The sequence below is a fragment of the Mustela nigripes genome, chromosome 17 (assembly GCF_022355385.1).
Source record: "Mustela nigripes isolate SB6536 chromosome 17, MUSNIG.SB6536, whole genome shotgun sequence".
Lineage (NCBI taxonomy): Eukaryota > Metazoa > Chordata > Mammalia > Carnivora > Mustelidae > Mustela > Mustela nigripes.
In genome coordinates, this window is record NC_081573.1 from 42,334,046 (window position 1) to 42,355,031 (window position 20,986).

The 20,986-nt window shown below is 38.1% G+C and overlaps 1 protein-coding gene across 2 annotated transcripts in view; it reads left to right on the forward strand.

Annotated features, from left to right (window-relative positions):
• Nucleotides 1-20,986, forward strand: part of NFATC3 (nuclear factor of activated T cells 3) — a 131,552-nt gene that overhangs the window by 32,760 nt on the left and 77,806 nt on the right. For both annotated transcript variants that reach the window (XM_059382018.1, XM_059382019.1), the window contains exons 2-3: nucleotides 11,809-12,946; nucleotides 14,936-15,098. In XM_059382018.1, the coding sequence (XP_059238001.1) occupies nucleotides 11,809-12,946; nucleotides 14,936-15,098 (1,301 nt within the window). The remainder of the gene's footprint in view (nucleotides 1-11,808; nucleotides 12,947-14,935; nucleotides 15,099-20,986) is intronic.

The window sequence follows — 20,986 nt, forward strand, 5'->3', positions numbered from 1 at the left end:
TTATATACTTTAAAATGGTTAACTGCATGTTGTGTAAATTTTATCTCAGTAAAAACAGAAACAAATTGAAAGAACTTCTAGAAAGAGGACCAAAGACATACATTTGCCCATTCCCTACTGAATCTCCACTAAATGATTGTAAAAGGATTTTTTTTCAAGATTTTATTTATTTATTTGAGAGAGAGAAAGAGAGAGAGAGTATTAAGTGGAGAAAGGTCAGCGGGAGAGGCAGACTCTCTTGTCAAGCAGGGAGCCTGATGCGGGACTCTGTCTCAGGACTCCAGGATCATGACCTGAGCTGAAGGCAGTCGTTCAACCGACTGAGCCATCCAGGCGCCCCTCTAAAAGCATTTAAAAAAAAAAAATCTTTTTTTTTTAAATTTATTTTCAGAGAGAGAGAGAGAGTGTGTGCATACGCAGGGGGAGCAGCAGAGGCAGAAGGAGAAGCAGGCTCCCCGGTGAGCAAGGAGCCCAATGTGGGACTTGATCCCAGGACCCCAGGATCATAACTTGAGCTGAAGTCAGACATTTAACCGACTGAACCACCCAGGTACCCCAAGGATATTTTTTAAGGGTGTAAACTCACAAGAACAAAAAGAACAGAAGATGAAGCCATGACAACAGAACTTTTAGAAGGTGCAATGCAAACACATGGTAACTGATAAAGCAACTGAAAAGTGTGAAAACTAATTTCCAACAAAGAACTTCAGACACTTAGGAAATCAACTACCAGGTACTTTTGGTGAAGGTAAAAATGAAAAGAAGATTGGCACAGTGTTTGTTTAATGAGTTACTGACCTTCCCAATTTCTCTCACTGCCTCCCTTCACACTACTGGATGACCACCTCTCTAGGCAGAACACTGGAGATTTTCTCAAGAGGTAAAACAGGACTATTAAGAACCAGGCTAACCGGGATGCCTGGGTGGCTCAGTGGATTAAGCCTCTGCCTTCAGCTCAGGTCATGGTCTTAGGGTCCTGGGATCGAGCTCTGCATCGGGCTCTCTGCTCAGCGGGGAGCCCCAGCACCTGCCTGCCTGCTTCTCTGCCTACTTGTGATCTCTGTCAAATAAATAAATAAAATCTTAAAAAAAAAACAACAAAAAAACCCTCAGGCTAACCATACTGAAAACAGAGTTGATGAAATTGAAGTTTAAAACTTGCATATTAAAACCCCCAATATTCTTCTCTCCCTTGGCTTATACAATAGTGAGATTCTTCTCGGGGAACCTGGGTAGCTCAGTGGGTTAAAGCCTCTGCCTTCTGCTCAGGTCATGATCCCATGGTCCTGGGATTGAGCCCCGAATCCTCCCCCCCCCCCCTCTCTGCTTGCCTCTCTGCCTACTTGTGATCTCTGTCTGTCAAATAAAAAATAAAATCTTAAAAAAAAAAAAAAGATTCTTCTCTTGCGAGTCTGATTAGCCTAAGAGAAAAGACCTACAGTTTATGACATAACAAGGTAACCTAGTAAAACTACGATTAGGCCTACAAGTTAGCAAGTGCCAATTGTGATCACATAACTGCCATTAAGGCTTTGGTGCCTCATTTTTTAAAATAAGCAGATAGCCACAGATCATTGAACATCTGAGAAAAGCTTCAACCTTAAAGACAAAAAGAGAAGTGAAGGGAAAAGACTATGCAGCAAGGCAGAAACCTCAAAAATAAAAACAAAACCTAACCTCAGTAACCTCAGGAAAAAAAAAACAAGATATTGTAACCTTGAAACAAGAACATGGGCTTTTATAAAAAGATGAAGGGTGTCTGAGTAGTTCATTTGGATGAGTGTTAGGCTCTTGATTTCAGCTCAGGTCACGATCTCAAGGTCATGAGATCAAGATTGAGCCCTGCATTGGCTCTTTCCCTCTGCATGCATCCATGCTCGCTCTCTCTTAAAAAAAAAAAAAAAAAAAGATAAAATAAGAGCTCCTAGAAATTAAAATAATGAATGGCAGACTCAAAGAAAAACTGAAAGATCACGCTGAAGAAATTCTCCAAAGAGTTAAGCAAAGAGAAAAATAGGAAATGGAAAAGAATATTAGAATTTATCTAGGAGTCTGAGCTGCCTCTCCTTCTCCCTGCCACTCATGCTGTCTGTCGCTCTCTCTGTCTCTCTCAATAAATAAAATCTTTAAAAAATGTTTGTAGTATTTTGTTGAGGATTTTTATGTCTATATTTATAAGGTATATTAGTCTGTAGTGTTTTTTTTTTTTTTTAAGATTTTATTTATTTACTTGACAAATCACAAGTAGGCAGAGAGAGGGGTGGGAAGCAGGCTCCCTGCTTAGCGGAGAGTCTGATGCGGGACTCCATCCCAGGACGCTGAGATCATGACCTGAGCCCAAGGCAGAGGTTTAATCCACTGAGCCACCCAGGCGCCCCAATCTGTAGTATTCTTGTATCTTTGTCTTGCTTGGTATCAGGGTAATAAAGGCCTCATGGAATGTTCTCTCAGTGTTTGATAGAATTCACCAGTTTTTGGACTTTCTCTGTTGGGAGATTTTTTGGCTACTGATTGAATCTCTTTATTTGATATATGTCTGTTGAGATTTTCCTATTTCTTCCGAGTCAGTTTTGGTAATTTATATGTTTGTAAGAATTTGCTCATTTCTTGTAGATTGTCTAATTTGGTAGTGTACAGTTGTTCATAATATTACTATCATAATATTCTCATATTTTTACCAGTACCAGTTACAATACATCTTAGTAGCATCCATGAAGATTGTACTAAACTCTTATTTTCTCAACTTTTTAAATTTAATTAATTAATTAATTGATTAATTAGAGAGAGAGACAGTGAGAGAGAGCATGAGCGAGGAGAAGGTGAGAGGGAGAAGCAGACTCCCCGTGGAGTTGGGAGCCTGATGCAGGATTCGATCCCAGGACTCTGGGATCATGACCTGAGCTGAAGGCAGTCGCTTAACCACTAAGCCACCCAGGCGTCCTTGTTTTCTCAACTTTTTAAAAAATATTCTTGCCTAAAGTTGTTCCATACAGACTATTCATACAAGCTAATTCTTCAGTCACTTTAAATTTCACTTTTACCCTTAAATAGTAATTGAACGTAACCTGTACCTGTAACATCTTTTTATACATCAGGAGCCAAGGAGAACGACTTGAAACCATTTGCCTTGTTACGCAATTGCCTACTGATATTATTACCAGTGTCCTCAATTTTTCAATCAACCATGCTTGCTGAAAGGCTAATACAAGTTTATTTTCTCTGAGCAAGTCTCTTCACTTGCTGCAATCAAACAATTTAAATGAATTACCATTAGAAGATGGTTTTCTGTGGTTGGCTAACAAATGAGCCATTCAGAAACTAACTTCAGTTGCAGCCTCATTTTTATTCTTTCCCTTTTGTAAAGAAATTCTGCTATGATAAGGTATTCTGTTGTTGTTGGGATTTTTTTCTCCCTAAATTTTATTTTCCTGTGAGTTGAGCTGTTGTGATGAATTTACTGTGGTATTGCTGATGTATAGGGTATTCTTATAGCACAGCCATAATGTCATTGGATGATAAATATAATACCTTGCCATTTAATTTGATAGCAAAATAACCCACATTCCGGGTGCCCTGGAAGTGTGACTTAGATTTGAAGTCCGCTTTTCTCTGTCCTGTTTTGATTTGATAGGTGTTTACTGGTAAGTTTAAAACGACGTCGCAGTATGTCAATATGCATTGCATTCAGAATGCTGTCCAGTTAAAACTGTGTCACTGCAGTTTGTTAGCGGAGCAGGTAGCAGTGGGAAGCAGTTACCTCTCACAGCTGCTCAGTTCTACCCTTGTTGTGTGAGAGTAACCATAGATGATACCCAAACAAATGAGCATGGATGTGTTCCATTAAAACTTTATTTGTGAACACCAGAATATGAATTTCACATCATTTTGTGCCATGTAACAGTATTACTTGATTTTTTTTTTTTCAATCATTTGAAACTCTTCTTAGCTTGTAGACTGTATGGAAACAGGTGGATGCCAGGTTTGGCCACGGGCTATATTTTGCCAACACTTGCTCTATGGTGTTTAAGACATTTACAGATTACTGCATGCCTATGTGTGACCTCCTAGTGGCTCAAGGGACACGGAGCAAATAAGTCTTGAGATGGTCAAGTTTCTGAAGGCACCATGAATTTGAGAATTGTTGAGTTGGAAATCTGGAGCTAGAACTATTATAGAGAGGTTGTAGTAGCTGCTCGTATCATTCCTAGCGCTTGGGCTTTGGTGACACTTGGGAAGAAGATGAAGCAGCACTCTTCCAAATTTTGTATTCATATCTCTGCAGTGCTATAAGACATTTATGACAACTTGAACAAATACATATAAGCATCAGGGATTTTCTAGGTACTAGATATGTAGTAGGTAAAGTTATTTTCAAATAATATAGAGATTATGTCACTCTCCTTTTGAAACTCTATTATGGTTTCCATTATCTTTAGAATAAAATTCACACTTCTTACCATGATCCTTCTAGCTTTTGCTTCTTTTCTGTTCTCGCCCTTCTGTTGTTGGCTCTAGGCACATACTGGGCCTTTCACTTCCTAAAGAAGCCAAAGTCTTATCTGACTGTTTGCTTATAACCCTTGTGTTGAACTATTGTTTTCTCTACCTAAGCCTCCTTTTCATTGCTTGCTGGTTCCTATTCATCTTTCAGGTTTTAGCTTATATGCCACCTTCTCAAAAAGGCTGTCCCTGTACACTCTGTCAAGTAGATTGCTTCTTTAGTCTCTGAAATTTCTGCCATTTAGTAGTAGTTACAATGTTTAATTTTTGTTTTTGTCAATGTCCCCTGAGACTGTACACTTCATGAAGCCAGGGACCATGCATATCTTATTTACTATTTATATATTTACTTATTTACTACTTATATACCTAGAATTTGGGACAGTTCCTAGAAAATAGTAATGACATTATAAATAATTGTTGAATAAATGAGCACTTGGGTTTCTGAGATGTCACACTTTTTGGGTTTTCTTCTATTTCTGTGACTGTCCCTTTTCTTTCCTCATTTTTCTTTCTCTCCCTGATTCCTAAACTTTGGGCTCTCCTATGCCTCAGTTGCATGCTTTCTTCTCCATCTGCACTTACTCCCTTGTCCTCTGTTCTGGTCTTTTTTTTTTTTTTTTAGAGATTTTATTTATTTCAGAGAGAAAGAGAGAGCATGAGGGGTTTAGGGTCACAGGGAGAAGCAGACTTCCCACAGAGCAGGGAGGCCGACGGCGTGGGGCTTGATCCCAGGACCCAGGATCATGACCTGTGCCAAAAGCAGACGCTTAACCGACTGAGCCACCCAGGTGCCCCCTCTGTTCTGGTCTTAGTAGGATTAAATGTTATCTGTACATTAATGACTCCCAAACCTATGTGGTAAACCTGAGATTTTATATAAAACTATCTACTTGATATCTCCACTTGGAAAGCTTGTTGGCATCTCACATTTTGTATGTCCATAGGAGAATTTTTGATGTTCTGTCTCCCAAATTTCTCCTTTATTTCAGTAATTATAAACACTGTTCTTACACTCTTTCAGGCCCCAAACCTTGGTGTCATCCTTGCCTCACCTGTGTTTCTCACATCCAGTCCAAGTTCTGTCAGCTTTACCTCACAAACAAAACACTCCACCTCTCTTCTTACTACTTTTTCTACTTTTACAACCTACCATCACCCAGGGTCTATGCTCCATTATTTTGTACTTAGATTATTTCAATAGTCTCTTAAATATAGGTCACATTGTTATATATCAGATTATGACAGTCCTTTGCTTACAACCCTCCAGTGGTTTCTCATCTCATAATAAAAATCAGTTGTTCTAATGGTCTGTGAAGCCTTACTTTATTAGCCAGTGTCCCTCCACCCCCAGGCCTGACTTTGCCCTCTCGGTTCTTTACCCATTGGCCTTCTTGCTTTTTCTCATAAAACCCCAAAATTCTATGTCTTAAGGACTTTGCACTCAACTATTTCCTCCACCTGTAGTGTTTCCCCCATAGATTTCTGTATAGCTCTGTTCCTCTTATTCTTTTGGTATTTCCTCAGATACTGGAGAAAATCCTTTTCTTACTTAACCCCTTATCTAAATTAACTTTGGTCCTTTTCTCACTTCGATTCCCCTTCCTCTATTTTATTTTTCCTTACAATAAGTATTACTACCTGACATGTTACTGGTGTTAACTTTAAAAATAAAGCTGCCAGTTATTTTACCAGCTAAAATGGGAGTATTTGGAGTAGCAGAAAATTGTGATTTGAGACAAGCAAGCTATAGCAAAACCATAGGCAAATCTGAGAAAAGGGAATGGAAAGGATTTTTATGGAGGAAAGTGGGGGAGTTGGGCTGTTTTAATCAAAAAGCCCATTGACGTTAACTGGAGCTCAAAGTATAGAGGCTTTTCTTTGGCTGTTGTGACAGACTGTCATTGGCTGAGCTGTTGCCTGGGGGAGGAGAAAAACTTCTCTTCCCCTTCCTTGGGGTGGTAAACTGGTGTTCACTTGCTTTGTTCATCTCTTCCTGTTTGGGCTGCAATTGAGGAAGACTTGGAGGGTGTGAGAGCTCCCCCTGCTGGCCGCTTGGCTCCATTTATTTATATATATATATATATATAATATATATATATATATATATATTTTTTTTTAATTTATTCCCAGGACCTGAGCCACCCAGGCGCACCTGGACTCCATTTTTAAAGACGTTTTATTTCATGGTGGCAAGGAAGCTCTTTGAGGATGGGAACTTTGTTTACTCTTGTGTTTTCAGTGTCTAGAACATGTCTGTTCTGTAGCAGCTACTCAAAAAATGTTTTTTTAGGGATACCTGGGTGGCTCAGTTGGTTGTTTCTGTCTTGGGCTCAGGTTATGATCCCAGGATCCAGGGATTGAGTCCACATCTGGCCCCTTCCTCAGCACATCCCCTGTTTGTGCTCGCGTTTTATCTCTCCCTGTTTGACAAATTAAAATCCTCAAAAAAGTTTTTTTTTTTTTGCTTCTGGTTTAGGACAAAATACACATATGTGGTTGAAAGTGCACAACACAAAGTTAGCACCCCACAAGTGGAATGGTAATATAGAAATACATTGATGTATCAGTGACCTTGTTGAACTGATGAAATAACCAGTTCTGTAATTGCCCTATCTTTGGACCTCTTGTTAACATTGGAAAATACCTTCCCTCCCTTCAGCTACATTTAATTGGATTTTGTTTTTTGCAGTCTGGAAACATTATATTTCATACAGAACCATTTTTACTCCTAAATTACATTAAAATTAAAGTAACATCCTGGTTGGAGAAACTAAAGTAAAACTGATACTCATGTCCTTCACATGATGCATATTAAAACAAGTCTTTTGAAACAAATGTCTGTACATAGTAGATGTGCTAAAAATGGGTACCCTGTGATCTAGAAACTCCACCTTTAGGTATTTATTTATTCTTGGAAAGGGATTCAAAAGAAGAGAAAAAGCTGTGTATATAGAGATGTTCAGTGCTATATTATTTATCAAAATAACAGATAGGAAATAGCGATGATCATTGACTCTTGACCTTTTAACACATGGACTTGAAAATTACTTAGCAACTTTTTATAAGCCTCAATAAAATATAAAAAACATTGGAAATCAAGGGGTGCCTGGGTGGCTCAGTGGGTTGAGCCTCTGCCTTTGGCTCAGGTCATGATCCTAGGGTCCTGAGATTGAGCCCCACATCGAGCTCTCTGTTTGGCAGAGAGCCTGCTTCCTCCTCTCTCTCTCTGCCTGCCTCTCTGCCTACTTGTGATTTCTCTCTGTCAAATAAATAAATAAAATCTTAAAAAAAAAAAACACCACTGAAAGTCAAGTTGTTTGTTATACAAATCTAGGCTATTAGAAGTCGGTATAATGATTACTCTTTCTTAAGAGGTGGGTAACGACTTGGAAGCAAGCCAAAGTGGGGGCTTTTGAGTTTTGTTTTGTTTTTTTTAAAGGATGCTTTTACAGGGACACATGAGTGGCTCCGTCAATTAAGTGTCTGTCTTCAGCTTAGGTCATGATCTCAGTGTCCTGCCATGTTGGGCTCCCTGCTCAGTGGGCAGTCTGCTTCTCCCTCCCCCTCTGCCCCTCCCTCCGGCCCCTGTTCATGCTGTCTCTCTCTCAAATAAATAAAGAAAGAAATAAAATCTTTTTTTTTTTTTAAAGATACCATTACAAGGTATGTCTCTTTGTGACAATTTGTCAAGCTCTATAGGATGTCTGCACTTCTGTGATGTATCTTGTACTTCAATGAAAGGTTAGGAAAAAAATCTCCAAAATATTTTAATCCACAGCTATGTAAAAAAAAATACCCATGTAGACAAAGACATACATGAAAATGTTAAATATTAGTCAAGTGTTAGGTGATAGCATTTGTTTATGATCTTCTTAGATAAGAAACAACTTTTTAACTTTAAAAAGTTTTTAATTGTGATAAAATATAGATAACATGTTTTCGATTTATATTTTCATAACTGCTTTATTGGGATATAATTCACATACCATACAATTCACACATTTAAAGTGTACCATTCATTGATTTTAGTGTATTTACAGAGTAGGGTAACCATCACCACAGTCAGTATTAGAACATTTTCATTACTCCAGGGCACATCAGTGATTCAGTCAGTTAAATGTCTGCTTTTGGCTTATCATGATCCCAGAGCGCCTTGTTGGGCTCTCTGCTCAGTGGAGAGAGTGTTTCTCCCTCTGCCTCTGCTGCTCCCCCTGCTTGTGCTCTCTCCTCTCTCTCACTCTCTCTGTCAAGTAAATAAATAAAATCTTTAAAAAAATTTTTTTCCGGGGACGCCTGGGTGGCTCAGTTGGTTAATAAGCAGCTGCCTTCGGCTCAGGTCATGATCCCAGGGTCCTGGGATCGAGTCCCACATCAGGCTCCTTGCTCAGCAGGGAGCCTGCTTCTCCCTCTGCCTCTGCCTGCCATTCTGTCTGCCTGTGCTCGCTCTCTCCCCCACTCTCTCTGATAAATAAATAAAATCTTAAAAAAAATTTTTTTTTCCGTCACGTCAAAAAGAAACCCAATACCCCTTACAAGTGATTCACGATTTTCCCCAAATCTCTCTCTCTCTTTTTTTTTTAAAATTTATTTGCCAGAGAGAGAGAGAGAGAGAGTACACACAAGCATGCAGAGAGGCAGGCAGAGGGCAGCGAGAGAAGCAGGCTCCCTGCTGAGCAAGGAGCCCTGAGCCGAAGGCAGCGGCTTAACCAACTGAGCCACCCAGGCATCCCTTCCCCAAACCTCTTATTATTGTTGTTCAGTTAATTAATTTTTGAATATGGTTGACACACAATGTTACATTAGTTTCGGGTATACAAACAATGCCTTATGCTATGCTTACCAAAAGTTTATTTTTTAAAGCTTTTGTCACTGTCAAATATGGATTTTCTTCTTTGGAGCTCTGATCTTCCTACTTATCTTGATTCAGTAAGTGGAGCTGAGAGAGTGGAGTGAGTGGTGTACTTAAAAAGGTGTTACAGGGGTGCCTGGGTGGCTCAGTGGGTTCAAGCCTCTACCTTCGGCTCAGGTCATGATCCCAGGGTCCTGGGATCAAGCCCCACATCAATCTGCGTGGCAGGGAGCCTGCTTCCTCTTCTCTCTCTGCCTGCCTCTCCACCTACTTGTGATCTCTGCCTGTCAAACAAACAAACAAACAATAAATAGGGTGTTATAATTTATTAAGAAATACTTCAGAATTTTAAAAAAGTATGATATATCCACCTTAAATTTTAAAAAGGGAAAGACAAGGTGATTAACATGTAGTGAGTTCTTGCTAAATATTAATTGTTATATTAGGTTGCTTGTTCTGAAATTGCCACGGGTGTATCAGTTGATAACCCTGATCACCTCTTTACGGTTTTTTAAAAAAATATTTTGTTTATTCATCTGACAGAGAGATCACAAGCAGGCAGAGAGGCAGGCAGAGAGAGAGGGAGGAAGCAGGCTCCCTGCTAAGCAGAGAGCCCGACGAGGGGCTCGATCCCAGGACCCTGAGATCATGACCTGAGCCGAAGGCAGAGGCTTTAACCCACTGAGCCACCCAGGTGCCCCACCTCTTCATGGTTTTAAAGAAAAAAACTGCCTTAGAAAAACTGCCGAGTTTGTACAGCTATGGAATGGCAGAGCCAGGGTTTAATTAAACACAGGGTTTTTTGTTTTCTTTTGTTTTAATACATGTAAAAACTCTGAATGTGGTAACCAACCACAGATCATCTTTAAAGTTCAAAAATCTAGGACTTACGGAGATAGTTAAATTATGGGATGCCGGTTAATGGCAGCAGCACTAGGAGTCTAAAGATGTGTTATTTTCCAGGGGTACTAATGTACTGAAATAATGTGATATCCTTGAGTACTTTTGAGAAGAGGCTAAAGGTTTGTGCTTCTGTCTACTATCTATGAACAGTTCTGTCTTTGGTTTCCCAGTGATCTCTTTTTGGAGGAAGTGAAGGTGTTAACCAGCACCTTGTGCTAGTGCTTCAAACTTCTGTCTCTGTGAAAAGAATAATAATCACTCCATTCTAAAAGTAAAATTGCAAAATACCCTTTTTGCTGCAAATACTCTCAGTAGGTAATTTGGCAGGACTTGTTGTTTAGGGGTAAATATTCCATCCAGGAAGGGTTGCATTTTAAAAGCTCTGCCCTTACAAGGTTTACTTTAATAATCAATCATAGGTTAAAAGCTGTAATGAGTTATTTTCTAGTTGAGGTAAATTGGATCCAGTGGGATCATTTGGCTCTTATAAACCTGGTCTTCTATGTCCAAAGATATGAATTCTTGATGGTATGATGTTGAAGGAGAAAGCTGCTGTTGTTAACCATAAAAATTTCTTGGGGAGCCTGGGTGGCTCAGTTGGTTAAGCATCTGACTTCGGCTTAGGTCATGATCGAAGGATCCTGGGCTTGAGTCCTGCAGGCTCAGTGCTAAGTGGGGAATCTGCGAGAGATTCTCCTCTACTTCTCCCCTTATTCATGCATGCATGTGTGTGTGTTCTCTCTCAAATTAAAAAAAAAAAATTCTTTAATGTATAAAGTTCTGGTACTACTACATGGAAACTGAGGCCTTGGAGAGGTTAAATGATATGACTAAGAGCTCACAGTTAATGGCAAAGGTAGACTAGAATCTGGGTCTCCTGAGTTGAGTCTGCAGTCTTTGTTAATAAACTTAGTGTGTATACTTATTAACTAAAAACATTCCAAAGACTATTCAAATGTTCTATCCCTTAGTCCATTTTAACTTGCAGACCCCAGATGAGGCTGAATTGATAGGATTGTATCATTTTATAATTTCATGAATGTTTTTTAGAATTACGTATATGATTATTTCTTTTATAGAAGCATTTATTTTCAGATGTTTTTCGATTTTCATTTTAGAAAATGTGGAAATAAGGAGGAAATTACACATATACTTACATAAATAAATATGTGATAAAATAATATCTGCAGAAATAACCAAATACATTTTTTTAAAAACCACGTTGGGGCGCCTGACTCATTCAGTAGAGCATGCAACTCTTGATCTCAGGGTTGTAAGTTGAAGTCCCATGTTGGGTGTAGAGATTATGTTAAAAAAAATATTTTTTTAAAAGCACACATCGGTGGTGTTGGCAGAGTAGGGATTTGAATATAAACAAAACACACACATCACTCTTTAGTAGAGCTAATGATGTACATTTTATGTCCACTTTTTTCTCTCAAAATTATTATTTACTTTCTCATCTAGTAATTTATACATCTAAATTTTCTAGTTTCTTGTTTTGTTGATTTCTTTTTCTTTTTTCTTTTCTTTTTTTTTTCTTTCCCCCATAGATCTTGAGCCAGATGATTGTGCATCCATTTACATCTTTAATGTAGATCCACCTCCATCTACTTTAAACTCATCTACTTTAAACTTACCACATCATGGATTACCGTCTCACTCTTCTGTTTTGTCACCATCGTTTCAGCTCCAAGGTCACAAAAGCTATGAAGGAACTTGTGAGATTCCTGAATCTAAATACAGCCCATTAGGTGGTCCCAAACCTTTTGAGTGCCCAAGCATTCAGATTACATCCATCTCTCCCAACTGTCATCAAGAAGTAGATGCTCATGAAGATGACCTACATATAAATGACCCAGAAAGGGAGTATTTGGAAAGGCCTTCTAGAGATCATCTCTATCTTCCTCTTGAGCCATCCTACCGGGAGTCTTCCCTTAGTCCTAGTCCTGCCAGCAGTATATCTTCTAGGAGCTGGTTCTCAGATGCATCTTCTTGTGAATCTCTTTCACACATTTATGATGATGTGGATTCAGAGTTGAATGAAGCTGCTGCCCGATTTACTCTCGGATCCCCTCTGACTTCTCCTGGTGGCTCGCCCGGAGGCTGCCCTGGAGAAGATTCCTGGCATCAACAATATGGACTTGGACACTCCTTGTCACCCAGGCAATCTCCTTGCCACTCTCCTAGATCAAGTGTCACTGATGAGAATTGGCTGAGCCCTAGGCCAGCTTCAGGGCCCTCATCAAGGCCTACTTCCCCCTGTGGGAAACGACGGCACTCGAGTGCTGAGGTTTGTTATGCTGGGTCCCTTTCACCCCATCACTCACCTGTTCCTTCTCCTGGTCACTCCCCCAGGGGAAGTGTAACAGAAGATACCTGGCTTAATGCCTCTGTCCAGGGTGGATCAGGCCTTGGCCCTGCACTTTTTCCATTTCAGTACTGTGTAGAGACTGATATCCCTCTGAAAACAAGGAAGACTTCTGAAGATCAAGCTACTGTACTACCAGGAAAATTAGAGCTCTGTTCAGATGACCAAGGGAATTTGTCGCCATCCCGGGAGACTTCAATAGATGATGGCCTTGGATCTCAGTATCCTTTAAAGAAAGATTCATCTGGTGACCAATTTCTTTCAGTTCCTTCACCCTTTACCTGGAACAAACCAAAGCCTGGCCATACCCCAATATTTCGGTGAGTTGATGGAAATGGCTGCTGGTCATTTTTCATGCTTATGGGTTATTGGTGGCATGTGATTACATTATCTGTATGGAATGGTTTGACCATTCCCCACCCCACCCCGGTTTGTTTTTGTTTTGTTTTGTTTTGTTTCAGTGTCTTTTGGACAAATTAATTGAAGTCTGCATGTATTTTCCATTGATTTTTCAAAGGGCTTTTAGATAGACTAGACTTAGCGTTTTAAAAGCGTGTAGATAATGAATTGTAAATAATAGTAGAATACATTTAAGAATCCCCAGAAAGAATTTTCTTATCTAAAAAAGCTTCTTGTGAAAGGTTGATTATAGTATGAGTTAAATTACTAATAAAACTAATTGCGAATAGGCTTCTTATATTTTTAAGAGCTTAATGTACCAGTGAAATTTGTATAATGGCAAGCTTTTTTCTTTTAATTTTAATTAAATTTTGTCTTTTAATTTTATAAGTGAATTTTTTATTAGTGTAGAGGAATTTTAATATTTCATGTATTCATTTGTCATCTGCCATATGGCTTTTGGATTTTGTGTTATATTTGAAAACCCTACCCAGGCTAAAATAATTAAAAATAAACAAAAATCTAACTTACACATTTCTAAATATTTTTTTTTTACATATTAATTTTACAATATGTGTAAATAACATAATATATAGTAATTGTATTTACATATATGTATTTTTGAATCTTAAGTCTAGCTAAGGCCTGGAGTAGAGAATAGTGTAACAACTTTATTTTCCAAATAACTGATCAGTTACCATAATCCTATTTTATTTTATAGAATCAATCCAGTCTATAATTGATTAGAAAAGAACTTTTATCATGCAGATGGTGGAGTTAGGTTTGTTTACTTTTTTTTTAATGCTTTTTCATTGGTTTATTTCTGGATCCAAATCTTTAGAAAAATAAAATGTGGAATTACGGTATTGAAGACACCTTTTAGCCTATTACACAAGCTGCTTTTGAAAATTGTCTTAATCTTTGTAGGGGTTTGGCTAAGTCTGTGAAACAGTATGGAAACTAGCCAAAAGTTGAAATTGAAACTCAATTTCAGCCTAATAAAAGTTCATACCTTTGTATTTCACAGTAGTTAGTAAAGCTGGGCTGGGGACATTCAAAGAAATGAATGTTGGGAATGACAGCATTTCAGAGGTAGAAGAGACCTTAACAGTCCAAATTCACCAGTCATTAAAAAGATATTTTTAATATAAATCATTGTAGTTTTGGGTCCTTTAATATTTGACCAATAGACATATAAGTTATTTCTTTTTTAAATCCCACATTTTCAGTGTTAATATGTCTGAATGAATTTGTATCCCTTTAAGCTGTTTAAATTATCTTATTGATCAAGTGACATTTTCTCTAAAATTGAAGTTTAGAGTGCTGCAGTGATAGGCCTTATAGTTTTTCAGCCAGGTGTGTAGTGAACTTAAATTTGTACCTCACATTGCAGTATACTGCTGACTGTAAGCAGTATTTCAGTGAGACAGGGAAAAGAGCAATAGGGAAAAAGTGGGGAAACAACATATAGAATAGACTAACTTCTGTAGGTACACATCAGGGAGGGAGACCTATGTACTGAGATCCAAGGATCTTTGGATCCTTAGAGAGACACTGATATATATACACATAGATTGACATCATACATTATTTTGTTTTTGTAATTATGTACACATAGTTGAAAAATCAGTTATAGTTTTATAGAATGTTAGAATTTGTCCTTTTAAAAAGAATGCAGGAAGCCAAAAAGTAAATGAAATTGATTTTATTCTTCAGTTCAAGAATTATTTCTTAAGTATCCATCATATCTAACGTTATAACTTATTAAGTGAAGTTTTCTTTTGCATTACTCTGCTTCAGCGATCATAGGAAAAAATAAATTGTTGGTTGCTAGCAAAGAAGTGATTTGAATAATTGCGTGGCAAGAATAGTGTGGTGAAATGCATTTTTTGTGTGTTTTTTGTTTATAGCACATCTTCATTACCTCCACTAGACTGGCCTTTACCAACTCATTTTGGACAGTGTGAACTGAAAATAGAAGTGCAACCTAAAACTCACCATCGAGCCCATTATGAAACTGAAGGTAGTCGAGGAGCAGTAAAAGCATCTACTGGGGGACATCCTGTTGTAAAGGTACGAGTTGGGGCTTCTTTTGGAGATATCTTACATCTGTTGATGATAAAGTCTACTCATTTAGGTACTACTGAGCCCAGAGACAAAAAACTCAAAGCTTGAAAACCTCCATTGAGGTTTTGTGTTCTTGTGGATAATGGCAGCACTTCTGCATTGAGGTGTTTTGTTTTGTTTTCTGTACTGAAAGACAGTTTTTTGATTGCAAACTTACTCTAGCTGGGGAACTCTGGGGAAAGATTGTAGTGGTCAAACAGTTGTTTTTCTCATTAAAACAAAAAAAATCATGGCTGTATTAAGCTTTTAAGTGTAATACATGCCCATTTAAAATCCAAGTAATACCAGAAAAGTAGAATAAAGCAATAAATTACCCCAAATCTAAGCCCCTCAGAATGGGGCACTGGGTGGCTCACTTGGTTAAGTGTCTGTCTTTGGTTCAGGTCATGATCCTGGGATCCTGGGATCAAGCCTCGCACTGGCTCCCTGCTGAGAAGTTCCCTGCTTCTCTATCTGCCTGCTGCTCCCCCCTGCTTGTGCTCTCTTTCTATCAAATAAATAAAATCTTTTTTTAAAAAACCCAGAAATAAGTAGTTGTTATTATTATTTGATTAACATTGTAGATAATTTTTTCTGTATAGTTAGTGAAAGACTGAATGGATGGCTAGAAAATAGTGTGAATTTTTTAAGGATAAGATTATACTGAACATCTTTGTGACTAAAATATTTAACTAATTTTTATCTGAATTTATTAGAAAATAAAACTAACATGAAATCATAAAAATTATATAATAGTTGAGTGTGTGAAATATATCTAATATGTAAATTTTGAGTCATAATAGTTGACTATTACTTTAATTTTATTTGAATGAAACATTTTAAAAATGAAACAGAAGTAAAACTGAGAACTACTAAATCTTAGATATTGCTCTTCATGGTCAGAGGTCCTAAAAAGATCTAAGGTCAAAGATAATATTATTGAGAAACTGAATCATTGTTTAATGGTTTGAATTGATTCCCTGCTTGAAAGATTAGGTGATTGTCTGTCTTAAACTTCTCCTCTACCCACTACCTCCTGAATTTTGTTGCTTATATTATTTTCCAGCTGATGCAGAGCCATCTTCCCATCCTTATACCCTGTCATTCCCCATTGTTTAGCTTTAGTCCTATATTTAGTTGGATACAATAGTTACTACTAATTTTTACTTATTTCACTGTTAGGTGTTTTTGTTTAAGGAGGGCTTTGGATTCTGTGTTTCTTGGATTCTTTCATTTTTGAGAATGTTTGTTGCCTTAAATACTCAAATAGCAGAATGGCTGTGTATAAAAACATTGAGTCACCCATTTTCTTTGTCAGAACTTGTCTTAATGGCATTGTGTATTGTGGAGAAATTAATTATATCTGAGGTGAGCTAGAACAAATGGTAAGAAAAATCAAAGATACAGGAAACGAGGCAAAAAATCATCTCCCTTAATCTAAGTGACATAAACTCTTAGATTAAGAGCGAAATATGACTCTAACAAATGGCAGAATTCCTAAGACAACTGACATAAAGCACTGAATAAATTTAAGATATGCAGCATAATGACTTGACTTACATAAATTACAAATTGATTACCATGATAAATTTAGCTACATTCATCACCTGATATATGAACTGTCATTTCCTGTAAATAAACAGTATTTCATAGTTCTTGACAAACTTTACATTTTGGGGGGGGGGTGTTAAAATGACTTGTAGCAGGAAATGTCAGTTATAGAAAGAAATCAGGGGGAGCCTGGGTGCCTTAGTTGATTGAGCATCTGACTCTTGGTTTCGACTTGACTCACAATCTTGGGATCGTGATTTCAAGCCCTGTGCTGGGCTCCATGCTTGGCAGGGAGTTTGCTTGGGATTCTTTCCCTCTCCCTCTCCTCCCATGTGCATGCTCTCTTTCTTTCTCTCTCAAATAAACAAGTAAATCTTTTTATTTTTATTATTTTTTAAAAGATTTTATTTATTTATTTATTTGACAGAGAGAAAAGTCACAAGTAGGCAGAGAGGTGGAAGCAGGCTCCCTGCTGAGACGATAGCCCGACATGGGCCTCGATCCCAGGACCCTGAGATCATAACCTAAGCTGAAGGCAGCGGCTTTAACCCACTGAGCTACCCAGGCGCCCAATAAGTAAATCTTTTAAAAAATAAAGAAATCAGATTTGTGGTTATCAGTGACGGAACTGGTTGAAGGTGGTCAGGAGGTACAGACTTCCAGTTATAGTATAAATGAGTACTGAGGATATAGCATACAACATGACTATAGTTAACACTGCTATATGATATATTTGAAATTTGCTGTGAGTATATCCGAAAGCTTTTATCACAAGGAAAAGAACGTTTTGGTTCTCTCTCTCTCAGTTTTGGTAATTATATCAGGTGATGAATGTAGCTAAATTTATCGTGGTAATCAATTTGTAATTTATGTAAGTCAAGTCATTATGTTGCATATCTTATATTTATTCAGTGCTTTATGTCAGTTGTCTTAGGAATTCTTCTATTTGTTAGAGTCATATTTCGCCCTTAATCTAAGAGTTTATGTCACTTAGATTAAGGGAGATGATTTTTTGCCTCGTTTCCTGTATCTTTGATTTTTCTTACCAAGAAAGAAATTATTTTTTTAAAGGTTTTATTTATTTACTTATTTGACAGAGAGATCAAAAGGAGAGAGGCAGGCAGAGAGAAAGGGGGTGGGGAAGCAGGCTCCCTGCTGAGCAGAGAGCCTGATGTAGGGCTCAATCCCAGGACCCTGGGATCATGACCTGAGCCAAAGGCAGAAGCTTAACCCACTGAGCCACCCAGGTGCCCCGAAAGAAATTATTCTCAAGAGCTTAAATGAACAAATTTTTTTTTAAAGTCCAAGTGATTTGTTTCCACAGTATTCCTTTAATTAAAAACTGGTTCTCTCTCTGGGCACCTGGGTGGCTCAGTGGGCTAAGTTTCCAACTCTTGATTTCGGCTCAAGTCATGATCTCATGGTGGTGGGATCAACTCCTGTGTCTGGCTTAAATCTCACACTCTCTTTCTCTCTATTTTTAACTAATTTGCAGCAAAGTAAATCATAATTGTAAGTAACCATCCCTGCAAAAAGTCAAGAAAAAATTTTTCCTTAAGAATGAAAAATACTACCTTCTGCTCCAGGCCCTTTGGCAGAGACAGAAAAGGTCAGGAGTGCTTACGATCTTCCAGGTCTCAGCTGTGCTAGGGGAAAAAGCACAGCTCCTGAAAATATGATATATACTGGAGTAATGGGAGTGGGCCATAATACATACATGAATACTGTTAACTCTCTTGAGCTAAACTCAACAAGGCCAACCTTTAACTAATTCTGTCCCTGTTTACCCTAATCTCCTCAGGCTATAGACCAAAGTTCTCAAACAACATGGGGGATAAAAGGCTGTAAATTAGTTAGCATTAGTTAGCATTTTCTGTTTTATTTTCTCACTTTATGACTTTTATTCCATTAATTTACTTATTAATTTTATTTATTCTTACTACTCTTCCTGGTGGGTAAAGGTATGGATTAGTTAGCAGTTCTGCCACACAAATCAGAATCTTAATCATCTGTTTTGCATTTCTCAGACTGTCCCTGCTATCACCACAGACATATATATTTTGTTTATTTTGTTAGGTATTGGGGGAAGAAGATTGTGATACTACTACATTCCTTTGGTCTTTATCCAGAGGTTCTCTCTTTTTCTAATAATCAGAAGAAAACAAGTATTGCATGATCAGAGCTGGTCATTGCAAATTGGAAATAAAACTGATGCCTGATTCTGTGTACTGTACCACACTCACAGGGTTGTGTGCTTTGTATGGACACTTAATTTGTTTATGCCTATTTCTGAGACCTCATTTTTCCTTCTAACAGAGGAGGCCCTTTTCTGACAACTAAAATGACATTTTGTAGATATCTCTGCTGTTTTGAGAATTTTGTAATAGGAAAGGAAGACATCATTTGTCATTCCTTATTGGTCTGACTCATCTCACATAAGAGTTGTGTGCTTCGTTCTCAAGGACCCTCCCCACCAAAGGGCCCTGATTTCGCTGTGTATTGGCTTTTTTTTTTTTTTTTGGACATTTTATTGCTGTGTAAGATTGCCACTAAAGTATAAATCTTAACATACACAGCTCAGTGAATTTTTAACACATGCGCACACCCATAAAATACCACAAAGGTTAAGATATAGAATATGTTATATTTTTAAAGATTTATTTGAGGAGGGAGGGGCAGAGGGAGACATAAAGAGAGTCTTAAGCAGACTTATACTGAGTGTGGAGCCTAACTTGGGGCTTAGTCCCACCACCATGAGATTACAACCTGAGCCAAAACCAAAACCAAGAGTAGGACGCCCAACTGACTACCCACCCAGGAGCCCCAGTTTATGGAATATTTTAAGCACCCAGAAGATTCCCTTGTGTCATTCCTAATTTGTATCCCCCAGCCAAAGGTAATCTTGCTTCTGACGTCTTATCATTATAGATTTGTCTTTTAATTCTTGAATTTCATATAAATTGTATCATACAAGATGTCCTATTTTCAGTCTGGCTTTTTTTTAAAATTTTTTAATTAACATATAATGTATTATTGGCCCCAGGGGTACAGGTCTGAATTGCCAGGTTTATATACTTCACAGCACTAACCATAGCACATACCCTCCCCAATGTCCATAACCCAACCACTCTTTCCCTACCCACCCCTCCCCAGCAACCCTAAGTTTGTTTTGTGAGATTAAGAGTCTCTTATGGTTTGACTCCCTCCCGATCCCATCTTGTTTCATTTATTCTTTTCCTACCCCCCAAACCCCCATGTTGCCTCTCAATTTCCTCATATCAAAGAGATTATATGATAATTGTCTTTCTCTGACTGACTTACTTCGCTAAGCATAATACCTTCTAGTTCCAGCCACATTGCCACAAATGGCAAGATTTCATTTCTTTTGATGGCTGCATAGTATTCCAGTGTGTGTGTGTGTGTGTGTGTGTGTGTGTGTGTGTGTGTGTGTAGTACATCACATCTTCTTTATCTATTCATCTGTTGATGGACATCTAAGTTCTTTCCATTGTTTGACTGTTGTGGACATTGCTTCTATAAACATTTGGGTGCACGTGCCCCCTTTGGATCACTACCTTTGTATCTTTAGGGTAAATACCCAGTAGTGCGATTGCTAGCTCTATTTTCAACTTTTTGAGGAACCTCCATACTGTTTCCCAGAGTGGCTGTACCAGCTTGCATTCTCACCAACAGTGTAGGAGGATTCCCCTTACTCTGCATCCTCACCAGCATCTGTCATTCCCTGACTTGTTAATTTTATCCATTCTGACTGGTGTGAGGTGGTATCTCATTGTGGTTTTGATTTTTATTTCCCTGATGCTAAGTGATGTGGAGCATTTTTTCATATGTCTGTTGACCATCTGGATGTCTTCTTTGCAGAAATGTCTGTTCATGTCCTCTGCCCATTTCTTGATTGGATTATTTGTTCTTTGGGTGTTGAGTTTGATAAGTTCTTTATAGATTTTGCATACTAGCCCTTTATCTGATATGTCATTTGCAAATATCTTCTCCCATTCTCTCAGTTTTCTTTTGGTTTTATTAACTGTTTCCTTTGCTGTGCAAAAGCTTTTGATCTTGATGAAGACCCAGTAGTTTATTTTTGCCCTTGCTTCCCTTGCCTTTGGCGATGTTCCTAGGAAGAAGTTGCTGCGGCTGAGGTCGAAGAGATTGCTGCCTGTGTTCTCCTCAAGGATTTTTTTTTTTTAAGATTTTATTTATTTATTTAAGAGAGAGACAGTGAGAGAGAACATGAGCAAGGAAAAAGTCAGAGGGAGAAGCAGACTCCCCATGGAGCTGGGAGCCTG